Here is a 22,749-nt window from a genome sequence, read left to right as displayed (position 1 = left end):
GATGTATTGTTGCTCTTGTTTATTACATCAAACAAACTGAGGGACTTTTGTGAAAGAACTGCACAATAGGGCACTGAACATACACCCACAAGAGTTTGAAGTTGGAAAAAAAAATTATACTTTGATAGGGATCCATTTAAAAATGAGTTTCCTACTACTTTTAACTTCATATTTTAACTCTTCTGCCATCCAGAGATCAACGTCCTCTAGTCATCTATTGACCCTTCAGCTGAGAATAAGACAGCAGTGTTCATCTCTGAGGGAGTCACCGCATTAACCAGTGAAAGCCTCATTATATCGCGCACACACACACAGAACTTTCATTCAGTCCTACCAAACTGGTCTGCAGTCTTCTTGCCCCGTTAGATCCAGTCTGCAGGAACACTGTTTAATCCACGTCACAGGAAGAGTGAGTTCCGATCAAAATCCCATCCGAGACTTCTTCTTTGGCTGCGACGTCTGTGACGAGCCCGGGCGCCCCCTTGAACTCTGGGAGAGGGTCTGAGGCTGAGAGTGGGTGGCGTCCTGTGACAGGTGCAGCCAGAGGTTGCCCAGGGCGGAGGACTGGGCCCTGCGCGGCGGTGGTGGTGCCGATTGGTGCGTGGCGCTCTCCCCTCCCTGGAAATAACCATCGTGCTGCGGGGCCTCATCCTAGAAACACAGCGGGGAGTCATTTATTTAACACACCACAACCTGTAGAGCTCAACCCTTGTCACCAGAACCACAAAGGACCAGTAATGAGCACAGCTGGAACTCAGCAGTAGCTCTACATCGGTCGAGGCCGTTAGCTCAACACCTCCCTCTCACCTGTGGAGCAAACAGAACGTGGAGGTAGTCGTCTGCTGGACGCTTCGGTCTCCTCTGATTGGATGGTGTGGAATCCCGTCTTGGCGTCTGGGACAGGGCGTTACTGGTAGTCTGCTGGTCACCTGGCGTGGTTGTCGGCACGGCAACTGGCGTGCAAGTTTGTGTGGCGGGCGGTGTGGTGGGTGTGGTGGCTCTGGGAGTCCTGTCCTCCAGAGAGCTGTCTGCCTGGGACAGTCTCTCCTGGTTCTCTGACCACGTCCCCTGGCTCAAGACGGAGGACCAGCCCGACGTGTCAGAGAAGTCGCTCAGCTCTGACTGGTAGCTGACTGAGGAGGTGAAGCTCCCGGACAGATCCATGCGCCGGCCCGCAGCTCTCCTCAAGTCCTTCTCCCACCTCCTCTTTCTCTTCAGGGCCTTCACCTTGTCCTCCCGGTTCAGACCCAGATGCTCCCTCCACCATGCCAGCCACGCATCCTCGCCCTGCCAGGACACAGTCAAACGCTGGCTGATATTGTCCAGCCAGGCTTCTGTTTCCACAGCGCCGGGTACTGCCACCATGGGCGGAGCCTCCAGGGGGGCGGAGACTGCAGCGTGGAGCAGCAGGGCTCGCTTGGCCATGCACGCTCTCAGGTCGCCCCTCAGGCTCTGCACTCGGGCCCCTTCAGTGGGATCCCTCGCCACACTGCCCGATGGGAGGAGGGCCTCGGTTGGGACTGCCTGGTGCTGCTGACAGCGCCAACGGGCGGGCCCCTTCTTGCGATTCCTCTGCACCAACTTCTGGAGCCAATGTTTCCACACGACGAGAGCCTCGTTGCTGAGCTTTGGCGGAGGCCGACACTCTGCGGCACCCAAGCTGACAGAGACCCCGTCACCGGTGTTCTCCACCCCGCCAGTGTTCTCCACCCTGCCGGTCTCCTCAGTGTCATCTCTGCGATCCGGTACCTCAATACCTCGATCCAGCTCGGGGTCACTGTTGACCATGACCTTCAGACCAAAGTAAGCATTGAAGCGACCCCTGTGTCGGGGCTCCGAGTCCTGGGAGGAGTCAGAGTGCACATCTTGCTCCTCCTCCAGTGTTTTGGCCCCTGACGGGCCCTGGGTTGGTCCAATCACGTTCTTGTCGCTCAACGTCTCCGATACGACCAGCATAGGCCGCTGGTGGACTGCCGCCGCCCCTGAAGTTGGGGCTGCTGTTTGAGCGTCTTCTGCTGCAGGAGGTGGAGCGGCCTCCGTCAGCTCTGACTCCAGGTTATGGTAGAAGATGTCCCCTGCCTCCGTCAGCTGGAGGATACAGATGCACTCATCCCCACCGCCCTCTCTTGCCGCTCTCATTGGAATACAAGTCAGACCTAAAAAAATAAATAAATAAAAAATCAGTCACACCATACATGATCTACAAAAAGGATCTGACTTATTTCAACAAAAAAAAGGGCCATAGTGGTGAACTTTAAATGTCTTTAAACTCTGAAAAATGCTGCTTTAGCCTGAAAAAGGGATGAAATCTTATGCACAGGAGTTACAAGAATCATATAGAAATGATATGATGCATACTAAAATGTAGGTGTAAACAGGAAGTAAAAAGCTATTTTTCTAACTGGTTGTCTATCCGTACCTGCAGCAGGTGCAGACAACCTGCTTGTAGTTAGGTCCAGGCGGTGAGGGATCTGGACAGGAAGGTGTTGCAGACTGTCTTTGGGTCTGAGAAGCGCACGAGGAGGACCTCGACTGGAGGTGGCCTTCGCTCTGCCTCCTGAACACACACACACACACACGGTTACAAAGAGAACAGCACACTGAAACGTCATAGACACTTAACACCAACTTGTCGAGTAGACTAACCCAAAAACTGCAGCAGTGTGATTTCCTGAGATTTTTGGGAGCCCAGTAGCACCTTGGTAGCCCCAGCCCCACCCACTGCTGAGCCAGAGGAGGCAGAATCACAAACTACATGACAAAACATGGGTGGGGACTTCATCATATGATCCCACTTGAGCATGGCAATGCAGGGGAATCGCTCGTCTATGATGTAGGCTGAACACTGGGAGAAAGAGAGAGAGAGATGCTAACAATGACCATCAGGTTCAACATTTACAAGTTCTCCATCATTAGCCTGTGAACTTAAGAGCAGAGCCCCGACATATCAACGATGCTAACGGCACCATACCCTGTTTAAGGGCTTCTCTCAAATGCCTCGAAGGTGAACAGAGGACAGTGTTTGTCCTACCATTACAGGGGGATACAGTTCCTCAAATCCAGGAGAAAGAGTCTTTGGAGACTTAAGTATCTCTAGTAGGAATATAAAAGCCCTGTGGGTTTGAATCGTAGATGCTCAAGGGAGGGGGCTTTGGCCACACAGCCACTGTCCCGGCATGAGCAATCCGAGAGAACGCGTCCAGTCTTCCTTCAATTAAATTAGGCTATGTATATATATAAAAAATGATCGGGGTTACCTGAGTAGTGACGAGGTGCTGGAAGGTGTGGACGTCTCCCAGGTAAGTAGACAGTACAAGCCTCTCCCCGCTGCGACACTCTGAGGTGTTGCTGATACGAAACAGGGTGTGACTTGAGACGGGACTCTCCTGGAGGGGAACACAAGGAAGGGGACGGGTCAGAGCAGAATAAATGGAGTGAAAGCAACATTGCCCATCGGTTAAATAGAGCTTCCTGAACTGGTTCCTTTGTTCACTGTTTATGGCTTAGAAATAATAAATAAGGTTATAGATGGTCGTAAAAATGTGACGCTCAAATTCATTTCCTTTGGGTAAAAATACAGACACACATTGAGAAAACCCCGTCTCTCACCCGGATGTCTGTGAGCTCCACTCCCGTCCTGTCCGCATACACCATCACTCTCGGGTGGGCAGAGAACTCGCCCCATCGCCACAACGACTTGGCGTTGAAGTACAAGTTACTGTCTTCGTGCCGGACCCTCTGCATTCTGATTGGAAATTAAGTCCTCTGTCACTTTCATATGGAACCGAGAATGGCCGTAGCTGTGTGAAGAACCAGTGATCGCCCTACTCACCCTTTGCCTACGTGCCAGAGGTCCACCGCCCCGCTCTCACTCGCCACCAGGACTTCACCTAAGATGTGCGGACTGACAGGACATTGCGTTAGCACCAGGGTTTCCCCTGGGTTTAAACCTTGTGGGCAAACAGACCAGATGACAGGCGGACACGCCTGTACGCTATCTTTTTTTTAAATATTATTCCAGACTTTCTTGGGCGAAAGGGGAGGCACCCCTCTTTTTCCAGTGATAAAGGAACACTGAGCACCTTTTCCTTAGTCTACTCCCCCTCTGCTGATCACTTACCTGACGCTGACACAGGTCGCGACCTCTCTGGTGTTGACTACCTGCAGGAGGCGAGGCGCGTCCTGTTTACTGAACCTCCAGACTCCACACAGGTGATCAGAGCGCACAGCGACGCAACCTGGCGGCAAAACCAAGCGCACAGGTTGAGACTTCCCCCTTGCGGCCAGGAGCAGCGGCTCTTTGCACGGTCTTGTTCTTACAGTCGTTGAACAGGGAGGCGCAGCTGATCTGTCGGACGGGGCCCTTCAGCTGGAAGCTGAATGGGTCACTGCTGCTGACGTCCACACAGGAGGAACCCCCCCTGCTGTGCTGCAGCTCCACTCTGTGGAAGTCTGAGTAGCTCACGTTAAGAACCAGAGGAGGCAGAAAGGCGAAGCAGTAAGAGCACCGTATTCGGTCTGATCTCCAGGATACTGAGGCGGTCCAGGCCCGGGTTTCCGGGGTAGAGGAGGCAGCCACTCTGGGGCTCGCTGCCGCCCTGAGGGAATGGAACGAAGGCCAGGGCGCCACCTGTGGCCCCCTCGGAGAACAGCGCGCTGTCCCTTTGCTCCATCAGCTCCTCGTGCAGCAGAGAGCCCAGCAGCTCGGTGGGCACGGCGGGCACCACGTCATACAGCAGGGCGCCAAATGCCGCCAGGGACTTGGAGCAGGACGAGCGCGGACCCCTGGACAAAAAAAGACAACGGAGAAAAGTTTAACAAACCACCATCCGACAACTCCAGATGTTAATAAATTGAGTTCTGCTCACATTTTCATCATGTCGAGGGCGCTTCTCACACCGTAGACCGACTTCCTGGTGTATCTCTGCAGGAAGAAAAAGACAAAACCCTCACTTGCACATTCTGACAACCACGGCCACCTGCTCAGAGCAGATTCACATTCAAAAATAGATGGGTAGTAATGTACCAGTGACTGATGGCCAGTTGGTAAAATAGCAGCCGGCGAAGAAGCGCCAAACAATATAAAGGGACAATAATAATGGTGATATGTGATGATTGAGAGAAGCGGTTCTTCTTTAATGGAAAGGGATTTTAATGCAAGTCATTACATATTCAGGGGAAGAGCAGCTGGCTAGATGGATATGCCAACAGATGGTGTGCACTTGATTATTATAGACCTATTATCTCTTCATATTTTATAAAATCAGAGAGCAAGCAGGGCCCTGACAATCATTATTTCTGGAGGACTTAAACAGGCTAATACTTGAAAGAACTCTGTTGAGTCACACCTTTTGTGGTGGTTGGATGAGATTCTCGCTCAGCATTTCCCCCATGAACCCGAAGGCATCTTGGCAGTGGTCCAAGTAGAAGTTCTTCATCTAAATACAAAATCCTCTTTATAGCATCAAAATACAAAAAAGAAAAATGCAAAACAATGATGAAATTATGTCAAATATGAATCTGATGTCTTAGGATGAATCATTATTAAATGTATTGGTCATTGGCTGAATTGTGCAGGTCAATTTCCCTTTGCTCCCCCCCCAGAAATTCCATTTAAATAAATAGTACGAGAGCAAAATTAATGTATATTAGTGCATATCACCATGGTCAGATAAATGGTGTACTTACATGTTCTGTGAAGTTCAGTGGATTTGGAGGCTCCAAAGGCAAAAGAAAACCTGCAAAAGAAAGTTAAAAAACAAAACTTGATCAATACAGAAAACGGCAAAGGGGATTTTTTTCAACCTCAGCGTTTTGACCTTCTGCATTGTCTGCTGTAATCCAGTTTATCATCACTACTTAAGAACAACACATATCCGATATGAAATAGTCTCAGACCTCCTTCAGCACCCCAGGTCTGAACTGAAGGGGGGGGGGGGGCAGGGAAGGCTGTCTCAAGACCTGAACAACCCACAGTAAGGCAAAAAAAAAGACTGTTAAGAACTCACAGCTTTTCGGGGACAGGAGGGGAACTGGTATCGGCTCTGTGAGACGCCATGTCTCCCCTTTGGCCTGATGTCTGGCTGTAAACGTCCAGCTGGAGGGGGGACCCGAGCTGCCCTGGAAGCACAAACACACCTTAAACCTTCTGATCTATTTGCACCGTTTCCCCTACAATTGTAAAAGCACCCCCCCCCCGGACCCGGTTGCCTGACCATTACCCCCGCTCGGACCGATCGGCTTTGGCTGACTATTACACCCCCCCTTTCCCCGAAGTAACCCTAGAGGAAACACTGCTTTGTTTATAATTCTAGAGGGTATTGTTTTCAACTGGTGGCAGAGTGCTTGGTTGTATAAGATCTATTAATAATTCATTAAAAAGGTATTTCAGAAATTGGCTTTTCTCCTGCCACTTCCTGTCCCATTCCTTACCCGATGCCAGACTATTATAGAACGGAACACCGTTCATTGATAAAGCACGTGGTGATAGGCAAAGGAAACGTTTATTAGTTTTTGTTTTTTAAGTCGGAACCTCAGTTTATACTAATATACCTCACTTAGTCGTCCAAGTTCTTCTCCGTGTGAAAAATATAATGGTTCATTATTTTATACGACGCAGTTCATAATTAACATATTGAGATGTTTTTTTTACAGTGAGTCATTATCACAAATCAGGAATACAAATCTACATTTATAGAGAGACAGTTTTACATATCAGCAGTCACAACAGAACCGCGTTATTATAAATCCGATACATTTCCAAAGCAGAGAGCTGACAGCTGACCCACCTGAGGGAGGACTCGGTCATAACTGCCCCAGTTACCTGCGCAGTGTTTTAGCACCAAGTCCGGGGGTCCCTCTGTGTAATGCGAAGGGAAAAGCTGCTGTGGGAACTGGTAATCCATTTTAAGGAATTAAATCATTGTCCGGGTTACGTGTCGTGGTCCTTTCTCTAACGCGGTCTTCGGTTCTAAACGCGTTGCTCCTCCGGCTCGGCTAACGCTAGCTCCTCTTTTAGCTAGCATGGGTGAAGACGTTTGTCCTCTCCCGATCACCGTGACACGCGTCCACCGCCTGGGAAGACAAGCAGTACGAGGAGAAGCAGACTAAATAGTCCGGGAAGAACCCAAACTGTGGTGGAAAGATCCGAAATCCTCAGTGTATCGTCGAACACGTGCAGACTCCCAACCGGAAGCTGTCAGCTTTGCTTGGCGGCATCTGGGAACTGAAATGATCAAACTTCCGGTTGGTCTTAGTTACATTTAAAGAAAAAAGACATTTAGGATTACTTGACATATACGATATATAAAAACAACAAACAAACACAAAAAATTAGACGAACTTCTTCAATTTCAATTCAATATTAATCCATTTTCCAAACGTTCGCACTTGAGCTTTTATTTTGAAGCCCAAATGCATGTATCAAGCAATACTTTAAAACACTTCAAAATAAAACCAACGCTTTGGAGAGTTAAAAAATGTATGTAGTAGACTCTTAATCTAATAATTGTTTTACTATTAACCGTTATTTAATTATTAACAATGGCTATACTTCTGAGAATAATATTGTCTTTCTTTATATTCTCATATCCACGGTCAAGTTTAGCAGTTAGGATGAGTATACCATTTGACTACAAAAATAAGTGTAGAAATGAGCGACTGAAACAGGAGGATTTGGTGCTAGTGCGCTTGTGTTTATTTTTTGGATCCATTACCTCAACTAATATCTGTCTCGATTAGTATTGATTGTTTTTTTTAACCGTCAAATAATTGCAACAGCCGTCCATACTTGAATGTATTTTCGAACTACACTAGGAAAGGGAACGCGGTAAGGTTTTATTTTGAAACTGTGTGACCGGATGTGGCTCTTAGTTGTCAGCTGACCGAACAGATTGGTCGGTCAAACGGACGAAAAATAGCGAAACCGAGGACACGTTCCGTATTTATTTGCTACGGGAGGTGACGTTCACCAACGAGGTTTCCATTAGAAGGAAATGTCCCAGTAGGACTCTTTGTGGTGCGTATATACCGTTTTCAACGGTGTGTTGTGGTTCCGTTAATCGTGTCGCTAACCCGGAAGCAGCGACATTGCAGGTACATTTAGCTTCAGCACCACGTACATCGCTTCACACGCAACGCCTGGTGATCCGCAGCAGTCAGATGTTTCGTTAAAATGTCCGCAGGAGTATTTTCTTGCGACTTTCTCCCAGTTGTCAGCAGCAGTTCTGCCTCTTGACGTTGCTGCATCGCATGCACACCTGGATTAACGCCCAGGTTAATTGTTCAAATGCATTGCAAACACACAAGCTATTGACGTTTTTGATGGAGACGCGTGTATTAATGCGCGCCCAGACGTTTCTTTCAAAGGCAACCAGTGACTCGTGACACACTGACGACATAGTGTTTATTAAACGTCCTGTAGGACCCAGGCTATGACATGCCCACTATTAATGCCGCATTGTACCGATGTGACCTGTCTTAAGGATTGAGTCCATGGGGAGTATTTGTAATGTCACCTTGTTATTACACTTAGTTCATGTAATGGGCCAAGATGCCATTCGTTAGCATATTAGCATGCTATCATGCTAGCATGCATGTTTAGCATATGTAACGAGGTATATTTCTCATCGGGTATCAAATGTTTCTGTAAATTGTATTGTAAATTGTAGGAATAGTGCATAGCAAAGAGTATTAAATATGGATAGTGTATGTCTGTGCGCAGCATTTTTTGGGTCTCTGTCTCATTTTGTCCCTCTCTGTCCTGCCGTCCTTCAGGACACACCAGCATCATGTCAGGGAACAACTTAGTTCTACCCATAGTGCTCTGGGGCCGTACGGCACCTACTCACTGCATCAGCAGTCTGCTGGTGATGGACGACTTCAACACCATCATCACCGGCTGCCATGATGGACAGATTTGCCTCTGGGACATGACACCTGAACTAGAGGTACTGATGATGATCATTAGGATTGCATAGGGGTCAGAAAGTTTCCGGTAAATTTCCGGCAACTTTCAATGGGAATTTTAGCTCGAGGATTTGGGGAATTTTTACCCTTTTTTTAGGCAAAAGCATGTAACAGGGAACTATGTACTAATGTAGCCATGTTCATTTTATTACCAAGTTTATTGGTATACAAAATTTGCAAACGGTTTGAAGCAGTAAGAGCAGGATGTATCTATGTCCACACTAAAGCACACCAAACCCTCCAGTTTTTCTATTCTGTTTGTTTTACATTTACTTTTATCCACTGGTCTCTGTGCGCCGGGGAGTTCCATCTCGATGTGCACAAACAGACACGTGCACGCACACTTGAGTCCGCTCCCACCTGCAGACAGAGAGTGCGTGTCCCGAAAATGAAGGGGTTTTCTATGTCACCTGTCTACCCACCTTTTTACTCTGCTTTTCCTGGGGCCTGTTTCAATAAGGAGGTTCAACCAACTCTGAGTTAAAACTTGAACTCTGAGTTGACTTACCCTGAGATGGGAAACTCTGAGTTTTCGGTTACAGAACAGCTGAAATGAGTTAGTTCAATCAACTCTGAGTTGACCTACTCTGAGTTAAGCGCGTGCACCACAACTATAAAAAGCCATTATCAATGGAGCGCAGATATTACGAGTCACCATGGCAACAGCGCCAGACAAAAAGAGGTCTTCATATTTTTCACCAGCAGAACTGGATGTGCTTATGCAAGCATATGGAGAGTACGAACATATATTTTTAAAAAAAAGCAACACGGCTGCAGCGGCGAAGGACAGAGAGTTAGCTTGGGAGAAAATAGCTGCTCGAGTCAATGCGTAAGTTTACATTTGAATTACTGTTATACAGTGTTGTGTGTAATTAATTTCTATGTAATCTAAAAACTAATTTAATTCCGTAATTTAAAGTAAAATCTGATGTAATTGCATTTAATGCTGCATAAACTATAAAGCAATTCTGTATAAAACAATAGTGGATTTAACATCAAATTTAAAAGATATATTTTTTCAAGAATAGTTCATGCAATTGTATAATGTTTATTTGAAAGCATTAAAAGTGCAGTTTCTTGTCTCTCCTTGTATTGTTCAAGTGGTTGAAGTTGATATGGGATTTAGAAAGTAATTAGTAATAAGTAGACCAATACTTTCTAGAGATAGTCATTATTACATTAATCTAATTACACTGTTGAAGAAGCCAGTTGTAGTTAGTAATATAAGTGACTTGCCCAACTGTTATAATATCAGAAGTGAAACTGGAAGAACAGTGTGTTATTCAACCTAATTTTAATTTTCATGTAGGTGCAATCCTGCACATTAATACTGTGGATGGACCTCCTGTTGACATAGTCCGCTTCATTTTCGGAAGGTGCAATGATGGGAATATGTGTGCCATCAATGCATCCAACCACATTCGGAAATCCTAAAAGGAATTCTATTATTAGTTTACTTCCAGGGGTCGCAGCAATATGCTCTTAACTGAACGTCATTTATCAGGTTAGCCTCATTTAAACCGATTTATACATCACTGACCTGCAATCCTGTGAAACTCCTCTTTGATGGCTTTCACGGCTTTGTGCCCAGGAAACAGCACAAAAATTCGGAGAAAGCGCTTAAGAGCGAGGCACACTTTCCTTACAACTCTGCAAACAGTAGCCTTACTGATATGTTCTGCATCCCCAATGTTATACAGAAAACTACCATTTGCAAAGAAACGTAATGCAACGCAAAGCATCTGCTCGGATGTTAGAGCACGGCCGCGATGGCTGATGTTTCTGATGTAAGGATGGATGAGATTATGGATGTATCTTATTGACTGTAAAGAAAAACGGTACCGCTCAAATAAAAATGAATATGGATATGACAAAAAATCCACTCTGGGTCTCAAAATCCTCTCCCGACGTAAATGCAACTCCCTACGGATTAATGCAGCCTCTTCATCCACAGGATCGTCCATAAAAGGACATGCCATTTCATTCACTTGATTTGATGCGCTCTGCGTGACTGAAATGTGCGCAATGAATGAATACCGAAAGAATGAATGAGGTGATTAAATACCACTTCCTCTTTAAAAAAGGGGAGGAGACGAAATAAACTCTGGGTTCCCCGAAGAAAACCTGCTCCCGACCAGGTTAGGTTCACAGAGTAAGTTGCCATGGTAACTGACTCTGAGTATAAGTTACCTCTCTTTCTGAAACAGGCTTGACTTACTCTGCTTTCTCAGGTTTAACATACCTCCCATTCTGAAACAGAAAACTCAGAGTTTCCCTCATTTCAGGGTTAACATACTCAGAGTTTTCACTTAACCTCCTTTCTGAAACAGGCCCCTGGTGTCCTTGTGTTTGTATTTTTAACGTGTGGTTTTCTGCTCAGATTTGTCCCAGGGCCATGTTGTTTGGCCATACTGCCGCCATCACCTGTCTGTCTAAAGCCAGCGCATGCAGCGACAAACAGTACATTGTCAGTGCATCAGAGAGCGGGTAAGTGCACCTTTTTTTCTGTATCATGGGTAGCAAGGAGTCACAATAGACATTTTCTAGATATTAACCGTAGTAAGTTTAGCTGCAGGCCATTTATTAATATTTGTCGAACTTAAGTTTATTCATGTTTCCAGAGAGATGTGTTTATGGGATGTTAACGACGGACGCTGTATTGAGTTCACCAAGCTGGCCTGTGCTCACGTTGGCATAGAGGTAAGACTTACTCCTACATTCCCCAAATTCATAAACAAATTTGCTATTAAAATGCTGTATTTTGATGAGATTTTGGTCACTTGACTCTTCCTCCTGTTTCCATCTCTCCTCACCCTTTTGTGTTTTCTCCCTTCTCCTCGCTCCTTGTGCTTCTCGTCGCTCCTCTGCGCCTCTCCAGTTCTATCAGTTCACCATCGGCACTGAGAAGGAGGGACGTCTACTTTGCAACGGCCACTACCCAGAAATCCTTGTTGTGGACGCCACCAGCCTGGAGGTGCTATACTCATTGGTGTCCAAGATCTCTCCGGATTGGATCAGCTCCATGAGCATCATCAGATCCCACCGAACACAAGGTGAGAGACGCTGGTGGAGTTGGACAGGAATCATTTCTCACAGAGCGTTGCATAATGTACATAGCAGTAATGTTAAAGGAACAAGTTTCCACCTACTTTAACACACGCATACTATATTACATATTATGTGTGAGCCTTTAACTTACCAAAATGTCATGCTTGTTTGGTTTTTGCCAAAAAATAGTAGTTTTATTTTCTAACTCAATTCGAACAAGAAGCACTCAAAGCCAAGTTGTCCATGGCTTCCTGATTCTTTTAGCTAAAGATAGCTCAGCGTTGGTTGCTTTGTTGCATTAGCTATTAATGTAATTAGCTAATGGCAAGCCAGACAATTTAGCAGCCATAGAGTCCAAATGAAATAGCGGACGTTATCCACTCAGGACAGTGATTTAATGTGGAAGCGACACACTATTAGCACCGTAGGGGAGCTGAAGAGAGGCAAGGCAGTGGGGAGCGAGCGTGTCAATATGCTATCTGGGTGTGCAGGAATCACGTGAGGTACTAACTTTGGCCTCTCTGTGTCCCTGCAGAGGACACCGTGGTGGCAGTGACGGTGACTGGTATTCTAAAGGCGTGGATCATCACAGCCGAGGTCAGCCGAATGCAGGTACACTGCCATGCAGATGTTTGTTAAAAATAAAGATGGATGAATACCGTGGAAAATCGTAATATAATAAAAAAATAAAATTATAAATAGCTGATAAAATGTTCTGTTTTTAATCATAAATACTGAGCAGCTGAAGCTTAAAATGTGCATGTGTGTTTGTGTTCAGGACATGGACCCTGTGTTTGAAGAAGAGTCCAAACCCATCTACTGCCAAGGCTGTCAGAGCATCTCCTTCTGTAGCTTCACTCAGAGCAGCCTGCTGGTTGTCTGCTCCAAGTACTGGAGGGTAAGAACCCACCGTACCAATAAGTACTGGACTAGATTACTTCCCAGACCCAGAGTCCAACCTGTCCCGAGGTTTTTCTATATTACTAAAAAATATCTTTGTTTTGTGTGTGTGTGTGTGTCAGGTATTTGATGCAGGTGACTACTCGTTGCTCTGCTCGGTGTCCAGTGACAACGACCAGGCCTGGACCGGAGGGGAGTTCATCGCTGCAGACAAAGTCATCATCTGGACCGAAGACGGTTGCAGTTACATCTACAAGCTGCCCGCCAGGTAAGAAATCTTGATTGTGGTCTGAACACTGCAGAAGAAGAGTGCAGACTCTGAGTCGTTCTCCGTTAAAGTAATGCTGTCAATGTTCACTTGTTGTGATGTGTGTGTGTCCGTGTTCCTCAGCTGCCTGCCTGCTAGTGAACATTTCCGCACTGATGTTGGGAAAACTAAAGAAGGCTCAATCCCTCCGCTGGTCTACAGCATTGCAGACCGTTCGAACAAACAGGTCAGTCCTCCTTGATGCACTCTCCAAATTCATCTTGCGTCATTTTTGTGTGTTTTAAATTGCCACCTGGTTAACTCATGCAACCAAATTACGTTGTTAAAGTGAGACAAAACATTGTAGTTTGTGTAATACTAATAATGTAGGACAACAACTGGGAGAAGAAAAAGCATGTCCATGTCGACCTTAATTAACGAGCACGTACTTGTACATTAATACACACCCGTGGTTTCCTGGGTGAAAATCCAGTGTATATTTGACACCCCCAGCTTCCCTTGTGGACTCTCTGTCTTTTTCAACTCGACCAATTGCAAAAACGGATCAGTGTTTTTGCTGAACCAAAACGCTTGGTTTATCAAACAATAAACGGTCACATTGTGGGAACCTTTTGTGTGGGCAGCTTGCATTTACGAGCTGCCATAAATATTCAGGAATCAGGAACATTTATTGCCAAAATATGTTAGACATACAAGGAATTTGTCATGGCGGTGGGTGCAATTAACTATTTCCGACAGCTTGACTGTAGTCATTTGGTTTTGAGGGAGGGGGCTGGGAAGAGAGGGAGCGAGTGCTCTGATTTCCATCCTCTTCAGAAGGAGAAAAGTTTCTCTGGTTTTGTTTACTAACTATTTCCAAAGACACCTGTCGGGACTCTGCGTTTAACATCACTTTACTATTGGCCAACAAAATCTCAATCATGTGACATTAGATGGTGAATGGCCTGGCTTAACCCATGTATGTGAGTCTGACCCTAGATGTTCTGCATAGTTATTTCATTTTGGACGTCCAATATGTCATGTCTATTTATTGTATAGTAGATATTTGTGTTGTATGTGCCTGTATGTTGTTTGTGTCTTTTTTATTTTGTTTTATGTTTTGTCTTCTGATGCTGCCTTGCTCCTTCCCTTCTTTGGCCTCCTCACTCCTCTCGGAAGGAAGGAGGTGAGGAGGAGGAAGTGGTTGTGGAGGTGATGTGCCTCCCAGCCAGCGGGTGCGACTTGGAGCTCTACACACCAGAGCTGCAATATCACCACCGGCCTCTAGAGGCACCAGTAAGCCCCAGACAATGCACACTGAATCCCAAAGGCAGGAAGAACAAGGTTCACCTTCTCCGCTGAGCTGCAAAGATAAAATGGAGACAATTTAGAAGCTTTTAGTTCAAATTTCATTTTTTTTATTTAAAGCGGTTGTTTCCCAAATGTGGCCACATTGTGCCATGTGAACAGGCCACACATTTGGGTATTCAATAAAAGTTAAATTTGTTCGAGCTTTTTATAAAGCACTATACCAAATGAGTGATTTACAACCAATTGTTCACTCTTAATATTGTTACTGAATATACAGTAGTTGAATATGACCTAAACTGAGGAGTTTGTGAATAGAATCCCAGACAGTTGGGCACCTTCCTTAAGCTTGAGGTCTAAAACAATGTTAAAAAAGAGCTACACATTCTCCCAGCTGGATACAGTCAATATTTCATGTTTTTGCTTTTCAGTTGTCTCAAAACCAATGTTGATTTCATTAAAAGGTCACTTTTAATATAACTAAAAATATTAGTATGGTCCCTTTGGTAAGACAGCTGGTGGCAGGTGTAATGCTCATTTTCATTTTGATTTAGAAAATATTTGAGTTTTGCAGAAAAATTCCTTGTGCAGCTCAGCCAAGAAGTCATGAGCTGTGATGAGAGGAGCAAACTGCGAGAACAGCAGAGAACACACAGACATCAACTCAGTGGCTTACGCTCTCCCTGCACCTTGGAAACAAACAAGTCACTCCCGTTTCAGGCATGAATAGTTAAATGCTGAATGACAGAGAAGCTGGGGGATGATGTTTAGTTTGCATTAATGAGATGAGATGCAGTATCAGGCCTGAAGCTACCTCGCCCAAGGAAGCGACATTTTTGGGTTTAGTGAATGGAGTTAATTCTTTAGTAAGAAGTAAGTAGTATGTAGACCAATGGGATTGTAGTTCTAATGAAGATTAATTTTAGGATGGGGAAAAAAAAAGTTGGGATATCTTACTTTGACTTTATTCATTAATGATTGGGATAGAAAGAGTAGAACTTTATAAAATTACCTGATTGTTGGAAACAATATTGCACATCAGGCCTCAAACCTAAAACACACATCACAAAGATTATGTCCTCATTTTTCTTGTCAGTTATCGTTAGCTGGTCAAACCTAACTTGAAGCTTCAGTACATCCAGCAGCAACTTCCTTTTTGCCGATTGCCTACAGAGCGGTCCAACTGGTCCGGCCCCATCACATCACATTTTAAATGCAAATACTCTGTGACGGCAACACTGATCACAGATGTGATGTCACACCATTAGTTTTCTCTAGTGCCTAATAAACCTATGGTTACATTTCATGAAAAAAGATAAGAGTTCACAGAAGGGCCTTTTATTTCAGCCTCCATATAAAATGAATCCGGAATCCCTCTTACAGACATGTTGCGTCATGACTCAATGGAGTATGAAAAACAGTGGGCCAGGATAAGTTGTAAGTTCTTAAAGTTTTGATCTAGATCCTGGAGCCTGGAGTGTTGGAGACGCATCGTAAGCCGCTGAGTCGATGACACGGAAGATAAAATCTGTTTTGTTTGTGCCGCTCTTGATTTTTCTTCCTGCCTGATTTAGAGACTGAACTCATTCTGGTTCACCTGATTTCATGCTCTCTTCACACTAAAAAAACACTCCTTCTCAAAAAGCACCATTCCTTCCTCATCTGTCTTCACACTGATGAAGGTGCATGCAAAGTCCCCCAGCTGCTTTTTCAGGTGACATTTAGCCTCCATGTTTCTCTGGGAATATTAATGATGCATTGCAGAAATAATTTTAGTAATAGTTTTTAATTTTCTGTAAGTACCTTTTTAAAAATATTTCATGTGCAAATGTTTTGCATTCAAAACCCTTCAAGGACATTCCGTAAATGTTGACCTCCATCGACAGCATGGTAAAAGTAGAAGCAATTTTAGGTAGCAAGAAGAAAAGGACCCTTAAGATGTTGTGGAAATCATTATCGTTATCCACCAAAAGGTTGCAATGCGTCCTTTTAGTTCAACACTAAATACAAGTCCCATCAGATTCTGTTCAAACAGGTTGATAATCTTTTACTGCCTTTCTACTGCCATCTGCTCACTGATGTTGGATTGATCCATTCACATCTTATCACTAGATGTGGTTTCTTTTGTGTGTGTGTGTGTGTGTGAGTTTACTGTGTGTTTTTTAAAAAGAGCAACATTTAGTAGCAGATTGCAATCTGTGATTGTCCAGTCACCTTGTCCATTCCCTCGCTATGTCTTTAAAGGTTTTAGTGGCCGGGGGGGCAACTGCCCGTCCTCCCCAATCTTATGTCATTTCCATCTTCATTCCAACTGTCCGTCTGTCAGAAACGTATTCGTAATCAGGGTGTTTGCCCTCAACCTCTTTCCCTAAAGCCACAGTGTCATAACCTGGGCAGGTGTGACGCCATGGAACAGATTGTTCTGTCACAGCACGATACCCCCAAACTGACTGTCTACCCGGCTGAGGTCCAGCAGCTGTAACCCACTCTGAAGCAGAACTACCCAGTGTAATGTTTCAGCTAAGGGGTCCGTTTTTATCTACCGCGCAATATACACTCGCTTGACAGGGTTCCTCATTGTTCAGAGCCTGCAACACCTGCAAAACTTATGCTAACATGTTAATATTAGAGGGTAAACATAGTAACGTATTCCTGCTAACAATCAGCATGTTAGCATTGCCGCTAAGAGCATGTTGGCATCTTGCTGTCAGCCTTGTGCTGAGAGGAGACTCACAGAGCCTTTAACATTACTAAAGCCTCCTTCTTTGGACCACATAACGGTTTCTGTTTAGCCAAACCTGAATCCATTTAGAAGGCTCAGCTAAGACATGAAGTACTGAGATGTTTCAACGGGTAAAATAGTTTCGGGCTGTGTTCGGTGGATGTGAACGTCGTGAAGGAAGCAAATGAGTCCTATGACCAGTGTGTGACTGTTTAACCCTTTACCCACCTGCTCCGTGTGCCACATCGACTACGCATTTCAATGTTTGTGATCATGGGACTGGAGCCACCTCTGACCCCATCAGTCCTGAGCCTCAGTACCGTCTTTAGAAGAGTCTTATGTCCTGCTGTGGTTGCGTTTCGCTGCAGTTTGCTGTGCGTTGTCCACCACAACCAACATTTCTGCTGCACATTGTCAAGCTAAAAACCGCTAAAGCATGTTAAGCCCCAAAAAACTTCTTCCAACCGTAAAGAAGGATGTGTGCTCTGATGAACACTGCATTTCCCGGTGTTCTTTGGGGCTTTGGGTTTTGAGGATGTTGACATGTCTTCCTGCCCTGCAGCTTCTGATCTGTCCTCCGGTGACCCGGTTCTTCTTCGGCCGACGGGAGCCCTTCCACAAGCTGTTGATCCAGGGAGACTCGGCGGGCAGGGTGTCCCTGTGGGGCATCCGGGACACATTACCTCCACAGTCCCACGCCACTGGTGAGGACCACTACCAATACCTCTTGGTAATCATTCATTTGCTCTGCGGAGCTCTCCCTTTGACTCGCCACTCTCCGTGTCTCCGTCTCGGTGCAGATCTGCAGGTGTCGTCCTCCGTCAGTCTGCAGGAGGCGTTTGACAAGTTGGCCCCCGTGTCCGCAGGGATCATCGACCAGCTGAGCGCTCTGCCTGGAAAAGAAGGACCCATCAAGGTCGGAGCCCACGCAATGGAGCGCCACAAAATGCTATCTGTTATTAAAAGTTTTATAGAAGTGATTTCTGACCGTGTCCGTCTGATCCCTCAGGTCACGGCCAGCGTTTACATCCCCTCTCAGGGGCGCCTGGTGTGCGGAAGAGAGGACGGCAGCATCATCCTGGTTCCTGCCACTCAGACCGCCATCGTCCAGCTGCTGCAGGGGGAGCACATGCTCCGCAGAGGTGAGGGAGGGAGGAGAACAAGCTGTAAAAAATAACATTGTATGAACAACTGTATAGAGGAAAATGGATCAGTGATGTTGAGTATTTAAACAGAAACTCATATGAATGAACAGAAGCACAAAAAAAGTTAAAAAGATTAATAAAAGCAATCGCCTGTTTAGTGGAGGGAGCAGCAGTGTGTGTGTGTGTGTGTGTGTGTGTGTGTGTGTGTGTATCATTCGTCCCGTCATCCAGCCCACCTGTCTGTGCGTCCCTCCTGCAGGCTGGCCGCCCCATCGCACCCTGCGGGGTCACCGGAACAAGGTGACGTGCGTCCTGTACCCGCACCAGATCTCCCCGCGCTACGACCAGCGCTCGCTGGTGTCCGGGGGGGTGGACTTCTCCGTCATCGTCTGGGACATTTTCACCGGAGAGATGAAGCACATCTTCTGCGTCCACGGGGGAGAGATCACCCAACTCATCGTCCCGCCCGAGAACTGCAGCGTAAGACCTCGGTTTCCTTTTTTCGCTCGTGTGTGTGATGTACCGCGGGGGGAGGCGTGTGGTGTTCATGACGTTGTGTTGTGGTCAAATGTTTACGCACATTCAACCAAATGAAATGATTTCCACTGAATAGAACTAGTCTGTTTACAAGAATCCTGCACAGAGCACCTTTAATCCCTCGGTTTCCTATCAGGATTTTATTTTGATATATCTGCAGGTGCCTATTCAAACACATGTTCACTTTGAGTCAATTGAATAAGTTGAAAATGTCAAAAATGTGATGAGATGTCCGATGCTGTTGTGTTGAACTAAAGTGAATGAGAAATGCTTTTATTTGTTTACGTTTCAACGTCGCAGTGCTGCAATCAGCCCGATCACTGAGCCTCGGGGGTTTTGGTCTGACTAAAACAACCATGCAATGAATAAATCCAAACGTTGAGAGGTATTCATCGTGTTCCTCTGCAGACCCGTGTGCAGCACTGCGTCTGCTCGGTGGCCAGCGACCACTCGGTGGGCCTGCTCAGCCTCAGGGAGAGGAAGTGCATCATGCTGGCGTCGCGACACCTCTTCCCCATCCAGGTCATCAAGTGGCGACCGGCGGACGACTACCTGGTGGTGGGCTGCTCCGACGGCTCTGTCTACGTCTGGCAGATGGACACAGGTGGGAGCCTCTTCTCATTTGGGGGGAAATGCTGAATCAGACTTGGGTCTTAGGAGTGCAGATGCCATCAATGTTATCACCGCTTTTCAGCCCTGCAACCCTACTTCTCAGAAGGCTACCAGGTCTGTCTTCTCAAGCAGCTTCAGTACTAATTCTGAGGTCTTGTAGTCTTGAAGGGGTCTGCCAGGTTTATTAGCAACATGCCTAGTTAAAGACCAAACCCAGCCCAGGTAGTAGTCTGATGTAAACAACTTGAAAGAGTGACACAAGGTAATGATGCAGAAACAATATCCTTTCAATGTGCAGCATTTTACACAGAAGCCAACCAGTTATGGACTTGAATAAATCATTTGATTTATTTACATTCACCATCATTTGGCATTTCTTACATTAACATAACAATGAATGTATAAAAATATATATACATATTTTAATAGAATTATAAAAACAAAATCTGTGATTGGTAAAGAGACGGCAGTTTTTTATATTGTGTATTATGTTTGCAGACTGAACTAAAAAGCCAAATTGTCGGTTGAGTTGTGTCAAGTTGACAGTTGTGTCCCTTGTTCACTGTGAGCTACCCGGGCTAGTGGTGTCCCCACATCCGGCCTCTCACGCTAAGCTAGTGCTGTATTTGTGCGTGTTTGTGCGCGGGGGTCTGCACATGCGACCTGAATGAGCTGTAGTGCTGGGAGATTGCAGGGTAGCTAAGTGTGAAATTAAGGTAGGTGTATGTGTGTGCTCAGGCGTCGGACATGTAATAGGGCCATGGCTCACAGGCCCTTCATCACACACACACACACACACACACACACTCACAGGTGTAATGGTACCACTTCTTCGCTCACTCAATACCAGAGCTGATACTGATGTGAGCTCTGTCGGCTAATGATGTCTCTAAGCCGCTCTTTCTTTCTCTCTCTCTGTCTGTAAAGCTAGATAATTACTGCAGTCACAAACAGGGAGGACTGTCTGTGACCTGAATCATATTCAAGAGACAGTAGATGATACCCGGCATCGACACGCACAGGGTTTGAGGGTTTGAGGTCTGTGAGAGGGGGATTGGAAGATTAATAGAGACGGACGGAGAGTGCAGGGACAAGAAGGGAAAGATTGATGGCCTGTGTGTAGGCATGAGGAGAGAAAAATAAAAATACTAGTCCTACTTTGAGGCACACAATAAAGGGCATGTTCACACTCAAACATGTGACTGACCATATGTCATAGCTAAACATGACGTTTCAGGAGCGTAGCTGTTAGATAACGGCCTCTAACTCGGCCACGAGAGACGCATTGAGGTCCAGCACTGATGTCAGGTGATACGTCTGATGTCTATGAAGGACACACTGAAGTATCATCACAGGTTTTAGAATGAATAAGCAAAGCGCTCAGAGCAAAAGAACACCAAGCTATGTGGGCAGGGAAGTGTGTTCGAGACATAGTTTGGATGTTTTTAAGTCTGAATTGCCTACAGGAGATGGTCGTCCACATGAAGAAACAGAACCATGATCTCTGCCAAATATTAAACTTCATTGATTAGAAATGTGAATTTGACCTCACAGGGAGGATGTCTTGCTTAAAGCTGCCTCCATCTGGGGTTTGTTTGTGGTAGTTTTTGTGTTTTCAAAGGGTTGATTTGAATTCATGTCATTTAGCTGACGCTTGTATCCGAAGCGACTTGTATTGCATTTTAAATGCATGGTTTACATTTTGCCTGGGGAGCAGATAGGGGTTGGGTGTCTCGCTCAGGGACACTTTGACACGGCACATGGGGCAGCCAGGGTTCCCGGCGCCTTCTCTACTCCATGCGCCACCATCGCTATAACAAACTTCATCTTAATACTGGAATAATTTCCAAATGTTTCACCCTCTAAGGAGCAGGTATTTGATTATTAAGTCTGTTGTAGAGCTGGATAGCAAAATAAATTTGATTGAAATTCATTTTTAAGGCATGGTTTCAGCGCCCTTTGCTTAACGGCAATCAAGACGATGTGTTTAAAGGCGCTCAGGACGTCATACGGTTTTATCCCCCTGGGAGCAGGAGCAGCACAGAACCCAACCAAATAACGATCCCTTGCTGGTAGCTTTTGGGTGACTTTGCGGTTTGTGGACCTGCTGCATGTTTTCAGGCGCCTTGGACCGCTGCGTGATGGGCATAACGGCGGTGGAGATCCTGAACGCCTGCGACGAATTGGCCCCGGCCACCGTGGACGCCCTGAGCCACTCGGCCGTCAACCTGAAGCAGGCCATGACGCGCCGCAGCCTGGCAGCGCTGAAGAACATGGCCCAGCACAAGCTGCAGACTCTCGCCACCAACCTGCTGGCTGCGGACAACGCCGACAAGGTACAGACACGGGGTGGGGGGCGTGGCTTAGTGTGTTAAGCAATGTTTACAATACGTTACATCAGTGAAAATAGGTCTAAGAACAACGTGTTCCCACTGTGGGAATACAAGGGTAGTCCCAAGGGACTACGGTTCTGTCAACAATGCCATGACGGCTTGAATATGCACACCTGATGCGTCCTCCCACAGCTGCAGAGCGAGGGGGGAACTCACCAGCAGGAGGCGCCAATGCTCCTTCCGCCCAGTCTGACAGAAGGGTAGACATGAAGAAGAAATTGAAACATAATACCAAATATCCTTGCATGTTGGTTGCAAAGGGAGTAAAGTTAGTAACTACCCCCCCAATATTATGACCGACCTATCCCTTTCCTCCCGTCTGTCTTGATTGATGGCTCACTCCCAGCTGACGGCACAGCGCTGTGTTACATTTTCTTTCATCATTCATTCATACATCTCTGATAAAAGGTTGAGAACCACAGTAGTAGATGTTCCAAAGTGTATCAATATTGAACAAGTCTCGAGTGCAAATTGCACCACATTGGTCAGGGCCCTCCAGGGGAGCAGCGCGTCTACAGATATGTTCACGCACACACACCAGATAGCTGGCTAAAGTCACAGACCAATTAAAACTGCTGCAGACAAACCAAAGGTCAACACTTGAGCTTGTGTGTGTCTGAGAGAGAGAGAGAGTGAGTGTGGGACACCACTGGTGTCTTCCAGGTAAAGCTCTTAAATGTCAAAATGGTAGAAATAAGGGCAGTGAGCCAGAGTCTCCAGGGAGCAGCTTTATTGGTTCCACTCTTTGGACTTCATTTTGAATACTAGCTGCTGCGTTTGTTCTTTTCTTAGTGTCTTTGTGCAGGTTAGGTCTAATAGCCTTTTTCGATGTCACATTGCATCCATAAAGTGCGTGGTCAAATACAGCAG

The 22,749-nt window shown here is 46.0% G+C and overlaps 2 protein-coding genes across 10 annotated transcripts in view; one reads left to right on the top strand and one right to left on the bottom strand.

Moving 5' to 3' along the window:
• Positions 1-4: 4 nt before the first annotated feature.
• On the bottom strand, positions 5-7,208 carry taf1c (TATA-box binding protein associated factor, RNA polymerase I subunit C). Of its 4 annotated transcripts, none has more exons than XM_037484055.2 (15): positions 6,789-7,208; positions 6,009-6,120; positions 5,689-5,738; positions 5,349-5,438; positions 4,869-4,924; positions 4,535-4,785; positions 4,321-4,452; positions 4,121-4,238; positions 3,833-3,904; positions 3,610-3,745; positions 3,258-3,386; positions 2,647-2,845; positions 2,420-2,557; positions 808-2,156; positions 5-651 (listed from the first exon to the last, which is right to left on the bottom strand). In XM_037484055.2, exons 1-15 carry the CDS (start codon positions 6,903-6,905, stop codon positions 421-423), a joined length of 3,180 nt encoding a protein of 1,059 aa, XP_037339952.2. In that variant the 5' UTR covers positions 6,906-7,208; the 3' UTR covers positions 5-420. The 4 variants fall into 4 exon arrangements, with proteins under 4 accessions (XP_037339952.2, XP_037339953.2, XP_037339955.2 ...); XM_037484056.2 differs by having other exon boundaries at positions 6,009-6,115; XM_037484058.2 differs by having other exon boundaries at positions 5,349-5,454; positions 6,824-7,208.
• A 653-nt stretch (positions 7,209-7,861) lies between these two features.
• Positions 7,862-22,749, top strand: part of LOC119226261 (WD repeat-containing protein 7) — a 67,785-nt gene continuing 52,897 nt past the window's right edge. For 3 of the 6 annotated variants that reach the window (XM_037483975.2, XM_037483972.2, XM_037483968.2), the window contains exons 1-15: positions 7,862-8,094; positions 8,776-8,948; positions 11,348-11,454; positions 11,589-11,667; positions 11,846-12,020; positions 12,551-12,627; positions 12,794-12,913; positions 13,038-13,183; positions 13,307-13,409; positions 17,755-17,896; positions 17,993-18,108; positions 18,202-18,334; positions 18,597-18,817; positions 19,283-19,478; positions 21,608-21,822. In XM_037483975.2, coding sequence (XP_037339872.2) covers positions 8,790-8,948; positions 11,348-11,454; positions 11,589-11,667; positions 11,846-12,020; positions 12,551-12,627; positions 12,794-12,913; positions 13,038-13,183; positions 13,307-13,409; positions 17,755-17,896; positions 17,993-18,108; positions 18,202-18,334; positions 18,597-18,817; positions 19,283-19,478; positions 21,608-21,822 — 1,989 coding nt within the window. In that variant the 5' untranslated portion in view covers positions 7,862-8,094; positions 8,776-8,789. Of the gene's footprint in view, positions 8,095-8,252; positions 8,275-8,775; positions 8,949-11,347; positions 11,455-11,588; positions 11,668-11,845; positions 12,021-12,550; positions 12,628-12,793; positions 12,914-13,037; positions 13,184-13,306; positions 13,410-17,754; positions 17,897-17,992; positions 18,109-18,201; positions 18,335-18,596; positions 18,818-19,282; positions 19,479-21,607; positions 21,823-22,749 lie in introns of those variants that run through there. The other 3 variants (XM_037483969.2, XM_037483974.2, XM_037483970.2) reach the window with 3 other exon arrangements.

The sequence above is a fragment of the Pungitius pungitius genome, chromosome 18 (assembly GCF_949316345.1).
Source record: "Pungitius pungitius chromosome 18, fPunPun2.1, whole genome shotgun sequence".
Taxonomy (NCBI): domain Eukaryota; kingdom Metazoa; phylum Chordata; class Actinopteri; order Perciformes; family Gasterosteidae; genus Pungitius; species Pungitius pungitius.
The sequence above is the reverse complement of the archived record's forward strand: the minus strand, read 5'-3'. Positions and strand labels throughout refer to the sequence as shown.

What these genes read in the sequence shown, in the direction of transcription:
- taf1c (XM_037484055.2), bottom strand. Translation starts at nt 6,905, where the DNA reads ATGGATTACCAGTTCCCACAGCAGCTTTTCCCTTCGCATTACACAGAG. An exon ending in AGCACCTCGTCACTACTCAG is followed by an intron (nt 2,846 to 3,257) that starts GTAACCCCGATC and finishes TCTTTCTCCCAG; the next exon opens with TGTTCAGCCTACATCATAGA. An exon ending in CACACTGCTGCAGTTTTTGG is followed by an intron (nt 2,558 to 2,646) that starts GTTAGTCTACTC and finishes GTGTGTGTTCAG; the next exon opens with GAGGCAGAGCGAAGGCCACC.